This window comes from Acomys russatus, chromosome 13 (assembly GCF_903995435.1).
Source record: "Acomys russatus chromosome 13, mAcoRus1.1, whole genome shotgun sequence".
Classification (NCBI taxonomy): Eukaryota; Metazoa; Chordata; class Mammalia; order Rodentia; family Muridae; genus Acomys; species Acomys russatus.
In genome coordinates, this window is record NC_067149.1 from 46,488,093 (window position 1) to 46,509,335 (window position 21,243).

At 48.1% G+C, this 21,243-nt stretch overlaps 1 protein-coding gene across 3 annotated transcripts in view; it reads left to right on the forward strand.

Moving 5' to 3' along the window:
• Cacna2d4 (calcium voltage-gated channel auxiliary subunit alpha2delta 4) overlaps nucleotides 1-21,243 on the forward strand; it is a 99,746-nt gene that overhangs the window by 13,198 nt on the left and 65,305 nt on the right. For 2 of the 3 annotated variants that reach the window (XM_051155221.1, XM_051155222.1), the window contains exons 7-16: nucleotides 10,475-10,535; nucleotides 11,079-11,229; nucleotides 12,867-12,941; nucleotides 13,325-13,414; nucleotides 13,522-13,635; nucleotides 14,038-14,116; nucleotides 16,183-16,316; nucleotides 18,622-18,699; nucleotides 19,358-19,438; nucleotides 19,745-19,819. In XM_051155221.1, coding sequence (XP_051011178.1) covers nucleotides 10,475-10,535; nucleotides 11,079-11,229; nucleotides 12,867-12,941; nucleotides 13,325-13,414; nucleotides 13,522-13,635; nucleotides 14,038-14,116; nucleotides 16,183-16,316; nucleotides 18,622-18,699; nucleotides 19,358-19,438; nucleotides 19,745-19,819 — 938 coding nt within the window. The remainder of the gene's footprint in view (nucleotides 1-10,474; nucleotides 10,536-11,078; nucleotides 11,230-12,866; nucleotides 12,942-13,324; nucleotides 13,415-13,521; nucleotides 13,636-14,037; nucleotides 14,117-16,182; nucleotides 16,317-18,621; nucleotides 18,700-19,357; nucleotides 19,439-19,744; nucleotides 19,820-21,243) is intronic. The other variant, XM_051155223.1, reaches the window with a different exon arrangement.

The following is a 21,243-nucleotide window of genomic DNA, read 5'->3' on the forward strand; positions in this document are numbered from 1 at the left end:
TACGCTATGCCCACGCTTACACTTGTGTACACATATGTGTGTGTGCATTGTAGGCTGGGATCCACATCTTTCTGAGTTTGGGTCAACTCCCTAAATACTACACCTTCCATGTTTGTCCGTCTTCCTGCAGATGCCATTATTTCATTTATCCCTACAGGTGACCAATATTCCCTTCTGTATTTGTACCACCCTTTTCTCTATCTATTTATCTATTGCTGGATAGCTAGCTAGGTGGGTTTTGTTTTCTTGAATAATAAATAGAGCAGCAGTAAACAGGCATAAGAACATATCTCCAGGGTGGGATATGGAGTTCTCTGAGTATGTGCCCAGGAGTGGAATGGCAGGGTCATATGGTAATTCTATTTTACATTTGCTAAGGGCCCTCCAAACTGATTTCCATGCTGGCTGTGTTAACTCTTGCTCACTCCTACAAGCAGTGAATAAAGCCTCCTCTTTACTAATACTTGCTTTAGATCTCTTGATGACAGTAATTCTGACTAGGGCGAGCAGGTATCTCAAAGTAAAATAGGCTGACATGCCTATTTTAATGATAAGGGATGCTCAGCACTTTCATAAATCATTATTGGCAAGTTGAGTTGTGCTTCTTCTTTCGAGAACTGTCTGTTCATTTCATTAGTCCATCTACTAATTGGCAACGTTAGGGGGTTTTGGGGTTGCATGTTTGAAGTTCTTTGTAAATTCTGGATATCAGCCCCTGGCTAAAAGTATAGCTGGTAGACATGCTCCCACTCTGCAGGGCGTTCTCTCTGCTGGTGGTTTCTTTTGCTGTGTAAACCCTTTTTAATTTAATGCGGTCCATCCTATCTGTCAATACCTGGGCTTGTTCTTGTGCTGTCCCAGTTTTGTTTTGTTTTGTTTTGTTTTGAAGAAAGTTCTTGCCTAACCTGTGTCTTGTAGAATATTTCCAGCTTCCCTTTGAGCAGTTTCAGTGTTTCAGATTTTAAATTATAACCGTTGATCCTTTTCCAGCTGATTTTTGTACAGTTGAAGGACGTGGAGTTACTTTCGTTATTTGGCTGGTAGATGTCCACACTGATCAGCAACGTTTGTTGAACAGGCCTTTTCCATTGCAAACTTTTGCCTCCTTTGTCAAAAATGGTGGCTGCAGCTTTGTCAGCGTGTTCCCAATTCCTCTGTTTTGCCTCATTGCTCTGCCTGCCTGTTTTTATGTCAGTACCAAGCTGTCTTTTCCACTAGAGCATAGATTCTATGTATACCCTGTAGGATAAAGTTGAGTCAGGAATTGTGAGGCTTCCACCTGTGTCCTTACTCAGGGTTGTCTTGGGTATCTGTGGTCCTTCATGAGTCCATGCAAATTCTTGAACTGCTAAAATGGTGTGCTCCAGACCCGGGACAAACAGCTCCAGGTTCTCCCAGCACTCCTCGGTCCCTCTCCGCTATGGGACATGGCTGACACACCCTGCCCTGTGCCCTGAATTTCAGGACAGAACTTTTTCTCTCCCTTCACCATATCATCTGGATCTCAGTTTGTCTCTGTTTGATATAACGTTGGCATAGGTTTGTTTTAAATCACCTTTATTACTTGGAAATATGCTCCCTCTATTCCCAGTGTCTCCAGGACTTTTATTGTGAGGAGGGCGTGCTGAGTTTTGTCACATGCCTTTGTGGCATCAGTTGAGATGCCTTGTGGCTTCCGTCCTTCAGTTTGTTTGCCTGGCGCATTACATTTTCCTGACTTGCATGTGTTAAACACCCTTGCATCTCTGGGGTGAGGTTCACTTGGTATCAATGAATGATCTTCCCAATGTGTTCCTGATTTTGTTATGCAAGAATTTTGTTAAGAATTTTTGAATTGGGCATGATGGCGCACGCCTTTAATCCCAGCACTTGGGAAGCAGAAGCAGGCAGATCTCTGTGAGTTCGAGATCTGGTCTATAGAGAGAGGTCTGGGGCAGCCAGGACTACATTGAGAGAGGTCTTATCTCAACAAAACAAAAACAAAAAAATTTGCCCCTATGGTCATCAGAAAAATTAGTCTGCAATTATCTTTCCTTCTTCCTTTTTTGCATTGACCTGTTTGGGTATCAAGATAACACTGGCTCTGTAGAGTGAGTTTGGTGGCACCCTTCCCTTCTTGCTTTGTGGGATAAAGTAGAAAGAGTCGGTGTTAAGGCTTCCTTGAGCGGCTGATAGAATCTGGCAGTGAACCCATCTGCTCCAGCACCTTTCTTTCTGGGAAGATTTTAATTACAGTTTTACTCTCGTTGCTTGTAATTGAGAGCTTCAAGTTATTTGTATATTCTGGTTTAATGTTGGCCCGTCTTCGGCTTTTGATAATTTGATCATAATATCTCTTAGAATTGGCCCTTTATGTTGATCTTACTTAAAATTGAGGGGGAAATTTATCTTTTTACACATCACTCAAAGTCTATATTTGTATTTTATGTTTACAATGTTCATCACATGTGAGAAGCTTGGGGGCATTGTTTCTCCAAATGGTCTGTCTGTCTGTCTGTCTGTCTGTCTGTCTGTCTGTCTGCTCTCTCTCTCTCTCTCTCTCTCTCTCTCTCTCTCTCTCTCTCTCTCTCTCTCTCTCCCGCTCTTCTCCTCCTGGGGCTCCTCCAGTGCACTGGTGCTCAGCCCAGTGGTGTCCACAGATCTCTGCAGCCTTTGCTAAACTCTGTGCTTTCTCCTTCACACTCAAGCATCTCTGTTGTCCTATCTTGGCTTTCACTGACTGAGTTTTCCATCTGCCAACATCTACCTTTGAAACTTTGCAGTTTTATTTTTGTTTTTGTTTTTGTCTTTCATTTTAGTTATGGTATTTGCAACTCCAGAATTTCCTTTTTGTTTCTTTTTAACTTTTTTTTGTTGGTATTGCATCTTGTTCATATATTGTTACATGGATTTCTCCACGTCTTCCTTTGTTCCTTTGGATGTCTTGAAGACTTGCAAAGTATTTGTCTGATATACCTGTCATCTAATGTTTTTCAGACATAGTTTCTATCAGCCCTCCCCTCCTCCCAATGGGCCATACGTTCCTATTCCTTCGTATGCCTGGTGTTTTGTTTTTGTTTTAATTGAAAAGTGGGCATCAAAACCTAATAGTGTAGTAATTCTGGAAATCTGGTTCCTTTCTCCATAGTTTGCCATTGTTTTGTGTTTTTATTGTTTTATGCTGACTCTGTGCTGAAGATCAGTCTTAAGTATAGGTTTAAGGTCTCAGCTCTTTCTGATCACATGCATGGTCACCTTACAATTCTCTTTATAAATGCAGCTGTTTTAAAATATTCTTCCCTTTAATGCATGGCTCCAAAGATGGCAAAGTGAATTGATGGAAGGGAAATACTGGTCCTTACATTTTCTAGAAGTAACTTGGGCTAGGAGAAGAGACTTGCACCAACATGGAAAGTGCAATAAAGATGGCCAGTGGTCTTCATGCGTGCATCACAATAACCATATTCAGCAACCACAGCGGGCTCCCCTATTTTTGGAAAGCAGGGTCTTTGGGGCTAAACTTGACTCCTGTGAGATGTGTGCTAGCCGCTCTAAGAATACATGCACAGCTGCCTCCGCAGGACTGACATGGGAGGTGGGCAGCTGGGATGCAAAGAGCTGAAACTGATAGACACTAACTGCAATTTACCATCAAAGAAGTCTTCCCCAAGCTGAAAGCCTTTAATAGACTCAAGCATTCCGAAATAGTGATATCAGACATATTCAAACCATGCAATTATTGTCTAGGTGGGCAGGCTCCCAGCGCCTCCTACTCTGCCATCTTATCTTCTAAAGCAGAGAATGCTTTTTTCTGCTTCGCTTGTTTTAAATTTTATAAATCTGGCTTAGTATATGTGCTTTTAGGACTTGCTTTTTCATTTACCGTATTTTTTGGATTATAAGACGCACCTGACCATAAGATGCACCCAGTTTTTAAAGCAGTAAAACAAGAAAAACAGTAAAAACAGAGACACACACACACACGTTTTAGGGGGGAAAGTGCATCTTATATCCGAAAAATATGGTAATTTGATGCCACCAGGATTCTCCTGGGTTTTTGCATCCTCAATGTCAGTCTCTCCCATCGTCTTTATCACCTATGGACTGCTTCCCTTGTCTTTCACTTTCAGGAACAGTATTGTGAGCACACATGCTCTCTCTCTCTCTCTCTCTCTCTCTCTCTCTCTCTCTCTCTCTCTCTCTCTTGTGTGTGTGTGTGTGTGTGTGTGTGTGTGTGTGTGTGTGTGTTCGCGCGCGCGCACAGGTGCTGTGGATGATACAAAGGATTCCCTGCCTGTGGGGCAAGCGTTCCAGCACTGAACTCTGTGCCCACCCCATGAGAGCTCTTACCCATGTCATTTGAGGCATAGTGCAAGAGTTTCCCTTGAGTCTGTATCTAGGATTACATTTTCTAGGTCTTAAGCTATGTAGATATCCAACTTTGGAAAACAAACTGTTTTCCAAAACAATCGGATGAGTTACATTTCTTTAAAGTAATGAACAAGATATCATGGTGACTCACACTCTAAGTAGGTATTGTCCAACCTTAAAGTTCCCTGTTGGTCCACGATAATGGTCTGACATCACCGTTTCCTGACGATGCAGTAGGAGGTAGCACCACTCCATTATTAGCTGTATGTGTTCCCTCCCTGGAAAGGCATTTTGCATTTTGCCCACTTAACTCACAGATTTTCTGGTGTTAACCCATATTTTCACTCCTGTTGTCTTGGTTAGGGTGTCTATTGCTGTGATGAAACACCATGACCAAAAAGCAAGTTGGGGAGGGACAGGTTTATCTGGCTTACACTTCCACATTGCTGTTTATCACCAAAGGAAATCAGTACAGGAATTCAAACAGGGCTGAATGCAGAAGCCATGGAGGGTGCTGTTTGCTGGCTTGCTCAACCTGCTTTTTTATAGAACCCAGGACCACCAGCCCCAAGATGGCACCACCCACAATGGGCTAGGTCCACCCCCCACTGATCACTAATTGAGAAAAGTGTCTTACAGCTGGATCTCATGGAGGCACTTTCTCAACTGAGGCTCCTTCCTCTCTCATGACTCACATGAGTCAAATTGACGCACAAAACCAGCCAGGACACCTATTAATACCCTGACTTGATTTTAGTAATCCTTTTATACATTGCTACACTGAGCTCAGTAACCTTTTGTTTAGGACTTTTGTATTTGTACTTGTGTGCTGGTTTGAACGGGAATGTCCCCCATAGATGTATGTGTCTGAATCCTTGGCCCACAGGGACTAGCACTTAAAGTTGGAGTGAATGCATTTCTGCATTATGGTATGGCTATGGCGGCCAGGGAGTGAGTGTGGTGGTTTGAATAGCAATGGTCTCCACAGACTCATCTGTTTGAATGTTTGGCCACAGGGAGTGGTGCTATTAGGTCCAGAGGCAGAGGCAGACAGATGTCTGTAAAGGTCAGCCTAGTCTGCATCGTGAATCCTAGGCCAACCAGGGCTACACAGTAAAACCCTGTAGAAAGAAAGAAAGAAAGAAAGAAAACATTAAAAGTAAAAAGACATATTAGTGTGGCCTTTTGGAATAGGTTTGGCCTTGTTGGAAAAAGTGTGTCACTATGGGGACGGGCTCCTTCCCTTCTCAGCTCCTTCTCCAGCACCATGTCGGCCAGCAGGCCACCATGTTTCCCACCAGGCCACCATGTTTCCCACCATGATGATAATGAACTAAACTTTTCTAAAACTGTAAGCCAGCTTTAGTTCGATGTTTTCCTTCATAGGAGTTGCCAGGGCCATGATGTCTCTTCACAGCAATAAAACCCTAACTATGACAACTTGTAAGGAAAATGGTCATGTAAATTTCCTTTCTTTCCAGACATGGCGGTTCACACCTGTGGTACCAACACTCAGGGGCTTAGACAAGAGAACTGACACAAGCCAAAGCCCAGCCTGAGCTACATAATGAGTTTCATGCCAGGCAGAGAGAGGGAGGGAGGGAGGGAGGGAGGGAGGGAGGGAGACAGAGACACAGGGAATTACAATCCCAGCATGTCAACATACACATAAAAGGTTAGAACTAAAATGGCTGAGATAGGACAAAGAAGTAAAGAGAGACAAAGAATGATCCCTGGAGGGCTGGAAGAGGGGCTTGCTTAGCACGCCCTTGAAGAGGAGCCAAGCTCAATCCCCAGCACTCACATCATGGTGGCTCATGACTGCCTGTAATCCCAGCTCCAGGGGGATCCTGGCCTCCAGGGACACTGGCAGTCTGGTGCATATATCCACACACAGACCCACACACATGTATCTAACTAAAAGGAATAAAATAAAATCCTAACTCACTCGCTCTGTGATCAGTGTGGTAATAACTGACGTTAATTGAAATGAATTTTAAGCTGTGGAACATCCTGTGAGTGCTTGAGAAGGGCGCATGGGGTCCATCTGTCGAAAGAAGACCCCGTGTCGTTGGCTCTGTTGTACTGGTTTGTTTGCTTCCATTTCCTGTGTCACTGTTACTTTGTCTGCTTATTGTGGCTGACTTTTCATTATCTCCCCCAATATTTCATTTTAAATTTCTTTCTTAGATGTCATAGAGTGGTACCCTCATGATATATTTTCTATCCCTTTGGTTTTAGCCTTTAAATGTCATTTTACCTTAACCACTGTCTCTTAAAAATACTTTAAAACTCTTAAATAGTTACCCAAATCAGTAATCTTTATGACATTTGCATTTTTAGTGCCTGTTGGTATGTGTGATCTTGTTTTAAGTGGTTTTTCAAGTCCCAACATTTTGAAATTGCTACCCCTGTTGATAAATCTCCCTTATCTGTTGTCCACACACACACCTCTCCATGAATCCATTTGAAAATAAGCTCCTCGCCTGGTCCAATTCTTCTGGCAGTTGCTTTACAATATCATCAGACATATTCAGCATGACAGGACATTACAAATACGTATTATTATCTTCCTTCCAAAAGAATTCCTTGCAGGAGAGGACTTCAGAACTTCTGTGCTGCTCCTGACCCCTTTTCTGTCCTGATTTCACTCTATCATCAACTAACATTTCAAAAAAATTGTCCCCACAGATGATTACTGGGACTTGACTTAACATTTGCTGTTTCTTTTCACCATCCCTTTGTGCAACCTGGGCTGTTTTGTTTTTTTGTTTGTTTGTTTGTTTTTTGTTTTGTTTTGTTTGTTGTTGTTGTTTTCAGGTTACTTTCCCTCTTCCAGAAGCAAACTCTCCCAGGAGTCCTCTCTCATGGTAAACCGCCTCCAAGCATGTCTCCCTGCAGTTGCCCTCACTCTCCAGCTTCTTATGAAGAGCATTCCCACAGCAATAGCACTGTCCTCTCAGCATCCTAAGGCTGCATTTTCCTCCTCTGGCTCCCACTGATGCTGAGGAAATCTGCTATCAGTTTAGCTGCTGTTCCTTTTCTGGGTGCTTTTGAGATGTGAGTGTTTCTCTATGACAGTCTGCAACTCCATGCATCTGCATGGAGACATCCTTTTTGCTGCACTGAAATACTTTACGTCTTCTGGATATGTAAGTTGGGCTCTCTATTCTAAGAACATTAGCCAGCATCTCTCTTTTTTTTTTTTTATCATTTTTTTATATGTGTTTGCATGTATGTGTTATATGTGCGTGTGTGTGTGTGTTGTGGGCGCCTCTGTGTGTATATGTGTATATGTGCCTGTGATCATGCATGTAGAGGCCAGAGGTTGACATCCAATATCCATCTCAATCTTCTACATCTTATTGGGTGACATGGTCTCTCACTGAACTTGTGCTGATTTGGCTGGACCACCTGGACAACAAGTTCCCGGAATCCTCCTGTCTCTGCATACACTCCATCACTGGCATTACAGGCACAGGAAACTACAAAGTGGGACGGGGGGAAGGGGCCTGGGTATACAAACCCATGTTATCAAGCTTGTGAGGCTAGCACTTAGCTGAGTCATCTCTCCAACCCCTATCCCCACCCCTGGAACATCTCTTCAGTCATTGTCTTCCTCACAACTCTCCCTTTTGTTTCTTTGTGCACCTCCACTAGGGTATTTACGACATCTTCTCATTCTAGAATCAACAGAACTCTGGACTAATCTTTCAGATGTTGAATATTCTCTTTCTGTATTTTATTTTCTCACTGAGATATTTCTTTTAACTGACCTCTTTTCGTTTTTAAAAGTCCCAAAATATTAAAAACATTTCTCCTCCTCCTCCTCCTCTTCCTCCTCCTCTCCCTCCTCCTCCTCCTCCTCTTCACAGTTTCTCACTATGCAACCTTCACTGACTGGCCTCGAACTCAGAGACCCTCCCACCTCACCTTCTCAGTGCTGAAATTAAAGTCATACTCCACAATGCTCAGCTTGCTTCTTTCCTTCCTTCGTTCTTCCTTTCTTTGAAGAAGCATCTCTCAATTACAGGTCTCTCTATTGTATTCCTCTTGTTATCCTGGAACTCCCTATGTAGACCAGGATGGCTTGGAACTCGGAGAAATCCTCCTGCCTCTGCCTCTCAAGAGCTGGGATTAAAGGTAAATGCCGCCATGCCTGGCTTTGCTTCTTCAGTCTTGATCTTTTCTCATTGAATGTTCTCTGTGGCTCCTCAAACTCACTGTGGTGGTCAGTCTCTCCTCAGTGTGACCAAACATCTGAAATAGTCAGCTAGAGGGAAGATGGGTTTATTTCTGCTCACGTTGTCAGAGGTTCTAGTCCATGGTCACCTGGCCCTGTGACTTTGGACCTGTGACAATATGGGACATCACGGTAGGATACATGTTAAAGCAAAGCTGCTCACCTTATGTGTCGGGGAAATCAAGAGAAAACAGGAAGAGGGGGCCAGGGTCCCAATACCCACTTCAAGGTAGACACCAGTGACCTAATTTCCTCCCACTAGGGCACCACTTCAGGATTCCCCTCAGGACACCATGGGCTGGGGACCAGGCCTTTAGTAGTAGATAAGCACTTGGGGACATTTCAGACCCAGATGATGTCACATGCCCAGCCTGTGTTTTGTATATGGTGGCTGCACCATGTGTAATTCTCAGGACGATACATCCAATGCCAATGGTTTCAGTGCCTCTCACCCTTGTTTCTCATGGTTTTGGGCATCTTCATGTATGAGATTCATGTATGAGCAGCGCTGCTCCTATGTTCTCTAAGGAAATCCTATAGGCATGAAACCATGTGGGAAGGAGGGGTAGAGGGGTTGGAGAAGGAGGAAGGGTGAGAGGGAGCGGGGGAGGGAGGAAACTTTCATTTTTGTCTCGACTTGAGGGTAAGGCATCCAGGACTGTCAAAGCCGTCTAAGGTTTTGATTCAGGCCAAGAACGTCAGCTCAGCTATTCCTCAGCACTGTTCTGGGTCCAAGTTTCCCATGACTCTATTGCTGTCAATCATCTGGGATCAAATTCCTCATCACCCCACTGCTGTCAATTTGAGATCATTTCCTATGATTCCACTGCTGTCAATCATCTGGGATCAAATTCCCCATCACCCCACTGCTGTCATCACCTGGCTGCTCTCAGAGTGGCCTTGGGAGGGCTTTGCTCTTCTTGTCACCTGCAGCCTAAGCCAAAGCCATGCCACACATGTCCCATCAAGCCTGCCTTTGCTCCTGTCCTATTTTCTTCCTTCAAGGCCTTGCCTTTGGCTCTTCCATTCCCCCCACCTCCCTCATCCATTCATACTTGGTGGTCTCAGGGAATGGTCCTGAAGGCTCCGCCCCCTTTGATCCCACCTGCCTTCAAACCAGAAGCCCACCACCACCACCCCGCCCCCGGCGCAGCTACACCGCTGGGTTCTGCCGTAAGTGCTTCGTCCAGCCCAAGCACAGCATATTACAATCCCATCTGTTCTTTTCACTCATTTTGAAGCCATTATTCCTGATTACGAAGGTCTTTCTCCACGGAGGATTTGTGAATCATGCTGGTGGTATTTTATGCACATTTATCCTAACTAATGTTTAGATGAAAAGACAAAATCCACCCCCTGCGCTCTGCTAGGGTTCAAGCAAGGTCTCTCATACCCTTCCTTCCATACAGGAGACAGCTGTTGAACACCTACTCTGCTTGGTACCAGGCGTTCCTGACATCAAATTACTTAGTAACCTTTTTTTTTTTTTTCCTTAGCCCAGGAGGGACCACACATGCTAATGAGCCACCTGGCTGGGGTGAGAGCAGGTCACAGCACTGGCTCTCACTGTGGCCAGATGGCTCCCACAGCTCCTCTTCCGCTATCTGATAGACGGTTTAGCCTCACAAATGAGCCCCAGGCACATGTGTGGGTCCCTACTCTGGTTCTTGCGGTTTTGATAGCATCTCTCTGTCGGCATGGCCTCCGTCCTTGCCAGCTGCCTCAGTTTACAGGGTGTAATTAGTTTAGTGTCCTCACCAAGCTCTCAAAACTGGAAGAAGAACCTATCCTAGGGGTCATGACTATTCTGAAAGCCAGCAATAGCCAGGACCTCCCAGCAGCTCCCTGAGCTGGTGAGAAGTGCGGCCTTTGTTTCCTCAGGAATAAAATGGACACCTGATGAAAATGGAGTCATTGCCTTTGACTGCAGAAACCGTGGCTGGTAAGCACTCTCAGAGGAGAGGCACTGGGTCCCAGCATTTATCTTCCATCTTTTGGGCTTTGCCTGCCTTTCTTGCCTGTCCCCTCCCCACACACTTAGGGAGGAACATCAGTGGCTTAATCCGACCCAGGAACAGGAAGATTTGCTGGCTATACTCCTCGCTCCCTCCCCACTATCTCCACCTCTGAACTTTCTCCAGTGCCCAAGGCTGTCTCCAGATTAGCCTCCAGCTCTGCTCTTGACAAATCCTTTTCCTAGTAGACCAGCAGTGTCTTCAAGCCCCCTCCCTTCCTGTTGCCAGGCCCGCGGGGACTCTGGCTGTCCTCTGCCAAAAAAAACGAGAAGGCTTATTTCCAATCTCACCACCCCAATAGCCTTGGTGTCCAGGAGTTACAACACACCATGAAACCTAGGGATGGCAGTTCATCGACCTGAACTTAGGAAAACCCATGGGCCTGCCCAAATACATTAACTGGAGGCCGCCAGCCAGGTGGCAGTACCAGCCTTGGCCTCCATCCCCGTTTGTCTTTCTTTCTGCTGAAGGTACATACAAGCTGCAACTTCTCCCAAGGACATAGTGATTCTGGTGGACGTGAGCGGCAGCATGAAGGGGCTGAGGATGGCTATTGCCAAGCACACCATCACCACCATTTTGGACACCTTGGGGGAGAATGACTTTGTGAATATAATTGCGGTAATGACCTCCTCTTCTGCAGTTACTCTTTGCTCTCATCTGCTCTGGGGAAATTTTTTTTTTCCTGAACCATAAGGGCCAGTGTTTCCAGCCACAGATGCCTCCCACCCCAGAGGGGACACCTTTCTCCAGACTGGGGACTCCTGAACTAGCATCCATGTCTGCCTTGGGGGGTTGGGGGGTGGTGGCTTTATGAGGTCCCTTAAAGCACCTGAAATAATATGTGGATGTGCACGCCCCTTGTGGAGGCCACATCTTCCACCAGTCCCTCAATGTCTGGGCCCTGATACAGAACCACCAGCCCTTGCAGTGCCCACAGACCCTCCATGGGCTCCCGGCAGCCCCCCATCCATGGGAGGTCAGATGGTCTTGGGTCCTTGATCTGCTATGATTCCACTTCTCTTGCTTTCCTTATCCTCTAAGTCCAGAAACACAGGCAGGAAGGAGGTGCATAAAAGAAAGGGGAGAGAGGGCTTAAAAGTACAACCAAATAGGGGACCACTTCAGCTCCACGGAAGCAGCATTGACAGCCACCCTGGGGTGTCATTTGGAAGGCCACTCAATCCAAAATTCTTTACCAGTCTGCATAGTTGCTGCCATTTCAGGCTGTTAGTGGAATTTATGGCATGGAGACACGCTTAGGCAAAAGTGTCTCTCTTCAGAATGATCCTGCTGGGGGATACAAGCCTTGAGCTGCTATCCAAGGCTCAGCTTGGCCATGGCATCACTCCAAGCCCATCACCTTCCCTGGGCTGACTTCCACCCCCACCCCAGAGCCTGTACCCACAGGATGGTCCACAGAAACAGCTTCCAAACCCTACTAGGGAAGGGAAGAGCACTGTCCCTCAGAGCCTGCAGCTCTTCTGTCTAACATTCTGCCCTGCTTCCTCAGAAAACCTCCTAGGGAGAACACTCACTCCCAGCATTCCCAGTGTACCCCACAGCTCTTCCATGATGCAGCTACTGTGTCCTCTCCCCCACTCCACCCCCACCCCCCATTACTTAAGCAGAAAGTATATTAGGGGCTTTAAAACAGCTGTATTCTAACTACCGGGGAGAGTAAGAAAAGGGGCAGTAATGACTCCTGTCTCTCCCTGTGGACAGCCCACATTTGCAGGACAAAGAGCAAGGGCACATTTGTAACTAGTACATTGTAACTAGGCCCAAACCTATAGTCTCAGGATTCTAGAAGCTGGGCCAAGAGATATGATTTAAATTCCAGCCCAGCCTGGTCTACATAATGAGACCTTCTCTCAAACAAACAACAACACACAGTAGTTTGGAGTCTCCTACCCAGGCTGGAGAGGGATTATGCAAGGGAGTAGGGTTCTGGAATTGGCAAAAGGTGCCTTGGCTGGTCTGAGCGCACAAAGCAATTCCCTCGGGGTGGCAGACTCTCAGCACATTCTAGAAGGTGCACCTTGCATTAGGATCAGAACTTGGGGAGCAGTTTTAGAGCCAAGATCCTTTGCCTGTTCTGCTCAGACACCCCAGACAGTACTACCCAATTGCCCAAGTGAAACGTCTGTTCGTCTGTTCATTCATGTTCTCTCTCTCTCTCTCTCTCTCTCTCTCTCTCTCTCTCTCTCTCTCTCTCTCTCTCTCTCTCTCTCTCTCTCCTTTACTGTGGCCTGCAGTACAATGACTACGTCCACTACATCGAGCCCTGCTTCAAAGGCATCCTCGTCCAGGCAGATCAAGACAATCGAGAGGTGAGTCTCCTTCACAGCCAAGGCTCCCAGCAGGCTTGGGCAGTGTCTGTGGAAACTGCTGTGCAGTGTTCTGCCCACCACAGGGCCCCTGGGAAGAGCAAAGCAAGACAACATGTCCCCTGGACTGTCTACCCCTGGTTAGCCTCATCCTTCTAGGAGGAGCCATGGATTGGCACTAAGCTGCCCACACTTAGTTCATCTTTGGGCATTTGGGAAACATGAACTCAAGTGACTGTGATTGGCTGCACTGTGGAGCTAGGGTCTTGCAGGCTGCCCTGACAACAATTCCAAGCACTCTCCCCAGTTAGGAGTAGGATTCCTGGGTCCACTTGATCCTCTGAGCCTCACCTCATCTTTACCTGCCCCCCCAACCCCCGCGACAGCATTTCAAGCAGTTGGTGGATGGACTGATGGTCAAAGGCGTGGGTATTGTGAGCCAAGCCCTAATTGAGGCTTTCCAGATCCTGAAGCAGGTACCCACTGCGGGCGAAGCCTGGGAGGGTGGAGGTAGAGGGAGGCTGTGTTGCTACTACAGGTCACGTGATGCCCGTAGTGACCACCTCACCCCTGGATCCCTCAGTTCCAGGAGTCCAGACAAGGGAGTCTCTGCAACCAGGCCATCATGCTTATCACAGATGGGGCCGTGGAGGACTATGAACCCGTGTTTGAGACCTATAACTGGCCAGACCGCAAGGTGACTGACTCGTGCTAGAAGTCAGGGGAAAGGGGGCCTCTCCCAATGCCAAGGGGGAGTTCTAAATACAGCACAATCCAAGTTCAAAGTTCTTTCCCATTAGACCCATTCACCAGTTCAGGCATGTTCTAATTGCCTGTCCCGAAGCTACAGCAACCTGAGCCCGGAGGAGGGGTGCAAGAGGCTGTGGGGCAAAGGACCAGCATGGTTTTGAGACATCAGAACTGCTCCACGCTCAGGACCCTGGCAGTTCATGTGCATGCCAGGCCCTCCTAACTTTCTCTAACCTAAGAGAGTGTGTGACTGGAGCACCCAAACAGGGCGTGCATGGGCCTAGGTCTAAGCTCTTCACAAATGGCACTGATGCTGCCTGCATCTGCTAAGCCCGTCTCTTGTGGACAGGTCCGAGTTTTCACTTACCTTATTGGAAGGGAGGTGACTTTTGCTGACCGCATGAAGTGGATCGCTTGCAACAACAAGGGTAAGTGACTTCAGCAGTCCACACTGAACCAGTGGGATTGCAAGCAACACAGAGGACAGTGCCTGGGAGGGCAGGGCAGGCTTCTCTCCAGAGGCCTCTTCACATGGAGCAGTGTCGTGTCCAAAAGTCTGCTCCTCATGCCCCATTGTTGAAAGAAAGTGAGGACAGATCTCTCTGAGACTGGGGGAGAAAGCCCATCACCCCTGAAGGGACTCTAGGCTTATAATGCCACCAGAAACACAAATGAGAGGCTGCTTGTCCAGGGTGTACACAAGAGGGATGTCTCCTCAAATAAAGCCTTGTACAAATATACAGCAGAGAAGACAGGGTGGGAGTCAAGAAGGGATGCACATTTTCTATGTCAGCTCGCTTATACCCCTTCTTCATTCCTATGGTGGCAAATTAAGACGCTGGCTCTTTGTTCAAAGACAAAAGCAGAGAGTCACCTTTTTTTTTCTTCTTGTGTGTATGCACACATTGGTGAAAAAGCCCAAAGGGGTGTGTGTGTGTGTGTACATGTGTGGAGGACAGTGGACCCCAGGAGGAGTTGTTCCATCCATCTTGGTGTTTTGAAGTAGGACTTCTCTTACCAACTGAGCTAGGCTGGCTAGCTGGAAACCCCCAGGGATCCACCCACTTCTGCCTCCTGGCACTGAGATGCCGAGGGCAAGCCACCACAGCCAGCCTTTTTTATATGGGTTCTGGGGATGATGCTCATATCTGCAAGCTTGCCAAGTGCTTTACTGACTGGCCTACAACTTCAGCCCCTTCTGTTTTTCTTTTGTTCGCCCTATTTATTAACTGTTTAATTTTTCTGAGGGAGGTTGGTTTTTTTTTTTTCATTTATTTATTTACTTATTCTCCTTGTATGTGTGCATATGTCTGTGCACATATCCAAGCATTTGCATGTGGAAGTCAGAGGACAACCCGTGGAAGTCAGTTCTCTCTGATCATGCAGGTTCCGAGGACTGAACCTATTAGGTTGTCAAGGCTTCTTAGTGAGTAGCCCTACCCACTGAGCCATCTTACCAACCCTGTTTATGAGACAGGCTATTGCTGGATAGCTCAAAATGATCTCAAGGCATGGTGATCCCCCTGCCTCAGCCCCTCAAGTTCTGGGCTTGCATGTAAAGGTTACCACATCCAGCATGTCAGCATTTTCTCTGGAATAATGTTTTGTGTACCAACGGTTCTCTCCTATCTGGGATCAGAACCCAAGACCTGGGTTTGCAATGCAAATTCTGCTGAGTCAACAAAAATTTCCTGAGCATATGCTTTTTTACCTGGTGCTGTTTGAAGGCTGTGGCTCAAGGGTGATGGGACAAGTGACTCGGTCTTGATCTTTTGTAATCAGCATGTGGACCTTGGTTGCAATGTGATGGGAATGCGTCATGGTGGCACAGAGGCATGGGCTGGGCAGGGTGCAGGGGAACACCGGGAAAGATACTTTCCCAGGTTGGCGAGCGTGGGGAATGGCCTTGCTTGTGAATAGCATGCGCTAGGAGTCTGAGGCAAGAGACGTGGTAGGAAGGAAAGCTGTCCCAGTTTGCTGGCATGGGGGATGAATGGCGTGGGGAGGTGGTAGGCAGTGAGGCCAGCGCTTACCAAACCATTCACAGCCCCATTAGCTAGGTGCCCTTTTCAATAGCACCACAGCTACCCCGAAAAGAATATAGCAGACTGCTCCATAGCCTGAGGGAGAATGGAGATGAGGGAAACTGAGGCACTCTGGACACAGGGAACAAGAGTCACCATCTTGTTAGGGCCCCTGAACCCACGTATTATTCTCACAGAGCATAACATGTGGGAGACTTATCGGTGGGCATCACTGCTGCAACTGAGGCCCTTGCTGTTGTTTAGGTGAGCAGAGCATTCCTCCAAGATCTTCCAAGATACAGCATGGAAAGCCTTTGTCTTGTCCTAGGGGACCAGGCTTTACCTCCAGGAAGGAGGGAGGCCATCAAGGAGCACCCAGAAGCTGGGAGTGCACATGGGTCCTACACAGGGGCCAAGTAGAGCATCTCCTTTGCATGCCATGATCAATCACGCAGCCTTCCCCTCCCCAGGCTACTACACGCAGATCTCCACACTGGCTGATGCCCAGGAGAACGTGATGGAGTACCTGCATGTGCTCAGCCGTCCCATGGTCATCAACCATGACCATGACATCATCTGGACAGAGGCTTATATGGACAGCAGGGTGAGCATGATGGTGACTCCAGATGGGCAGGGAGGCCCAGAGTTAAGGGGAGGAGCAAGAGGTGACTTCTTGGTCCAGAGAAGCCAATATTGTGCCTACATGGGGGCGGGAGGAGTTATGAAGGGAGATGGCAGCCTTCCGTGCTCTCCTTCCCCTTGCAGCCCTCAGCCCACCCCCAGCACCACTTTGTGCCCAACTGCCCCAGAGGCCCCATCCCTCTGCTTCTAGGGGCTAGTGGGGAGGGGGCAGTCACGCTTAGCCCCTTAAAGGAGACCACCCAGAGGGTCCTCCTGGCTCACACACTTAACTCTTACTAACCTCAACCCCATGCTGACTCCCAAGTGGCAGAAGTGGCTAAGAAGGCACCCTTTCAACTTTTCAACTCTTCTGTTCTCTGTGTCTGAGGACAGGGGCACACTTGCCCTGGGGTGCAACAGTAGACACAAACCATCTTGCCAAGCTGGGGGCAGAAGCCTCAAGGGATCCAGTCTAAAACCCCTTCACAGTAAGAGGAGTCCTTGATCAGCTGCCACGGGCTCTTCCCCGAAACCAGGGGGTCCTATCTGCCCCACACTGGTGACAACTCTGTGAGCTGGAGGCCACAAGGAAAAGCCTCTTCATCCAGATAGGTTCCTTCCATTGTTCAGGTGGTCACTGGTCACAGGCCATCTGACCCTGGTTGGAGAGCTGGGAGAGTAAAAAAAGGAAGGCAAGGAAAGACAGGCTAAGTCCTGCTCTGGGCTTGTCTTGACATCACCACATTGCATGCTTGCACTCACCCCTTCTTGCTTGTTCCTCTTCCATCCATCCATGCTCCCCGACCCTCAACCCCCAGCCCAGCATGTGGCTCCTTGTGCCTCTCTCACATGTGAGTAGTAAGCCATGCCAAGGACCTGGCAGAAGGACGTCTGAGAACTTGAAAGGCAGCAGTAAGAGAAAGATAGCCGTAGATGGCAGTGGCCTAGGTAGCCACTGGGCATGAGTCTAGCAGAGGAATCGGGAAGGAGAGGACAGAGGCAGAGACAACACCTTGCTTCACTAAGCCACTGTGAGAACGATTTCAGGCACTTTGTGTCAACCACGCTGAGGATCTGTTTTTGTCCCTGCCTGGAGACAAAGGCACAGTTTTGTCTTCACTTTTAAAAATGACCTCTGGCCCCTAGTGTCAGATCTCCCCAGTCTCCCCTTTCCTATCCTTCACAATGTGAACTTCCCTGCAAACCAGGCCCACGTGAAGATGTCTGGACCCACTTCTGGAGTCTTCAGGTTAAGGATGTTAGTCCATGGAGAGGACAGGTTACCTCACCCTCTACCATGAGACAGAGCTAAGGGGGCGGGGACAGCTCACACTACACAAGCATGAGAGAAGTCATAAGGGAACTGGGGAAGTAAGCCCTGCCCAGACTTGGCCACAGTTGCCCTGACCATGCTCCCCTGGCTTGTAGATCCATAACTCCATGAGGTCCTAAGAGTCTTGTGTAGCCACAAAGACTGAGCCTTATTAAACAGAGATGCCAGTGCAGTCTGTGCACAGAAAGAGCTTGCTTCCCAGCTCCACACTGAAGTGTCGGAGGAAGGAGAAGAGAAGATCTGAAGCTCCCACCGATCCCAGGAAGTCTGCAGTACACATAGCGGCCTTCCGGTGGCCTGGGCGCAGGACAGCTTGCACAGCATGCTTGCTTCCCCTTCGTGTGGTCGTCGTCTTCTTTATAGTACAGGGCACATGTGCAGGCCCTACTGAGGAAGCAAGGGAGCCCCCATGGGTTGGACATGATTCTAGTTCCGGTTCTTTCTTCTGAGTGGAGAGAGCTAGGAGTCTGCCCCGTGTGTGTGTGTGTGTGTGTGTGTGTGTGTGTGTGTGTGTGTGTGGTGACCTGAGGCAGATGACACTCCAGACGCCCTGCCTTCCGGCCATGGCTCCTAATCCAAGTCTGTATGTCTGAGCGGCTCTGCAGAAATGTCTTTAACTCTTCTCACTAGCCTGGGCCATGTGGGGCAAGGACCTCGGGTCCATCTCTGAGGCATCTGGAAAAAGCTGTTCTGTGCTGTGCTGTTCTGTGCAGACACAAAACAGCCTGCCTGCCTGGCCTGTGCTCATCCTTCGTCTAGCCAGATGAGACTGCTTGGCTTTTGGCATAGACCTTGCCTGCCTCCCCTCCCAGCTCTCCCAGCACTCCCCTGGCACTCCTGCTAGCTCCCTCCAGCCCACGCATTAAGAGTGTGGGCTCCCATCCTGCTCTGGGTAATAAGCCAGCAGACACCTGGGTCCACCCCTCCTCTGATCTCTGGCCCTTCCTCCCAGCAGCTCTTTACCTCAGAAGCGCAAAGCCTCATGCTCCTCACCACAGTGGCCATGCCAGTCTTCAGCAAAAAGAACGAAACAGTGAGTGGCTACTCCCCACACTGTAATATGGAAGTTGGAGCTCGGATCACTGAGCTTCACAGCCAAGTGCAAGGGTTGGGTGTAAATTCCCAAGCCCAGTCCTGGGCCAGCCATACAAGAACCTCCTGGCCAACTCAGAGCTGAGAGCCCGTGCTTTCCTAATGCTCCTGCAGCCTGCTCTTCTCTTAAGACAGAGGCTATGGCATCTCCTGCTAGCCTTCCAGATTAACCTCCCTTAGGCAACCAAAGTGGATAGACTCTGGAGAGTACATGAAGGCCTCTAGTGAGGGGATTTCTGAGCTTTCCATGTTCTGTCTGGCCAGAAAATGCTTCCTTCCAGGCCATGTGTGCTCTAGAGGCTCCATGAGCTTACGATCCTTCTATTTCATCCTCTGGTGTGAATATTAATATTTCACTTAGCTTTGTATTTCATGTAAATGTTACTACTTAAATATTAATGCAAGGCAATAATCTTGCTACCATGAGTTTGCTCTGGGGCCTCATCTGACAGAGGCTGTAATGTTATTTTGGGACAACTCAGCCTACAATCTAACCGCAATGGGAAGACGAGTAAATGCTCCCTCTTCCAGGCTCTGGGGAGGCCCAGAGTCTAGTCTGGGAAGCCCCGTTTCCCTGAACGTTGCGTTTTCCCTTCTAGCGATCCCACGGCATTTTGCTGGGTGTGGTGGGCTCTGATGTGACCCTAAGAGAGCTCATGAAGCTGGCACCCCGATACAAGGTAAGCCTAAGTGGGATCCCTGGTGGCGGGGCGGGGTGGGGTGTCTGAGCCCCAGCACTCCACTGTTGTGACAAAACATCTGAGAAAATCGGTTTAAAGGGAGGAGAGATTCATTTGGCCTCACAGTTTCTGTGACTTCCGTTCGTGATTCTTTGACCAGAGGCCAGAAGGTGGAAGTGTGGCCCTGCTTCTTGTGATTCCAAGTTAAAGTCCACTGCTGGGAACCACTGTTCTCAACCATCCCTTCCCCTCCCCCCATACCTAGCCATCCAACATGTCTAATGCCTTTAACCCTTGACTCTGCAGCTTGGGGTGCATGGATATGCCTTTTTAAACACTAACAATGGCTACATCCTCTCTCATCCTGACCTCCGACCTTTGGTAAGTACAGATCTTTGCTTTGAGAGACTAACAATAAGAGGTTTGAGGACAGTTCCCAAAAAAAAAAAAAAAAAAAAAAAAAAAAAAAAAAAGGTTTAAATTCCTTGTATAATGCAAGAGAAAAATTGTCATCATTGTACCTGCTTCTAAATTGTTTGAAGTACGGGGCAAAAGTACACGAAATGATCAGTGAGCACACCAGAGAACCGCTCATGCAGGCTGCGGCTGTGAGAGTGGAGTCCTGCCGGACAGCCCACTTTCCACCACTGTAATAAAGCATCTGGAATCAACAGCTTATAAAGAAAGAACCATTTTAGTCCACAGCTGGCTGAGCCCATTGCTTTCTGCTGTGGTAGGGTGCACGCAGCACAGCATGATGGGAGCCTGTGGCAGAGTGAACCTGCTGGCCCCAGGCAGTAAAATGAGAAAGAGAGTCGGGTTCCATAACCCTCTTTAAAGGACATTAAACTTCTCACTGGGCTTCATCTCCAAACGTCCCGCCGTTTTCCAACAGCGCCGTGCTGGAACCCAGCCTTCGTCGACACAGAGGCTTTAGAAAGATGTTTCTGAGCCAAAGCGTGAGGGGCCGATGGCTCAGCAGTTAAGAGCACCTGAATTCAGTTCCCAGAACCCTCTGCAGGCAGCTCGTAGCCCCCCCACCTTGAACTCCAGTCTCAGGGGATTCGATGCCTTTGGCCTCCATAGACACCCACATTCACGTGTACATAGCCACACACAAGCACACACACACACACACACACACACACACACACACACACACACACATGCACTTCATTAAGAATAAAACAAATCTGTTAAAGCCTAATCACTGTGGACATTTATCACAAGCCCTCACTGTCCCAGTGACTCCATCCCTCAACAACCTGCCAGATGGTCAGCAGGGAATGTGAACAGAGAGTCCACAACAAAAAGCAGCAAGGCGCTCTCACAAGGGCAGTGAACAGGCCCCTGGGCTGGCCTTCGATGCTGCCCAGGACCCCTGTCCCCTTCTGACTCTGTCCAGGAGCTGTGGGTACTTTTCACATGAGTTCTCCAGAGCCCCCGGAGTCTGAGAACTCTGCCTCCAGGCACTGGTACTGTCTGAAGTGGCAATGGCCACACTGCTGGTACGATCCTGGATGGGTAAGGAAAGCCAAAGTCCTGAGGGGTATCTTATACCTACTCTTCTTCTGTCTTCTAAGGAACCCCAAGAGAGACCTCGATAGCAGGAGAATTTACGAAGGGGCTTCTCTGTCCCAGGGGTCATTTGGGGAGACAAGCTGAACTGAATCTTGTGCCAGTTAGCTCAAGGGGACACAGAATATCCTAAAACCTTTGACTGAGCCACTTAAGGCAAATTGTAAGCCTCAGAGTGGAGCACATTGGTCTATCTGCCCGCTCTGTCTTCCCAATTCAGACTCAGC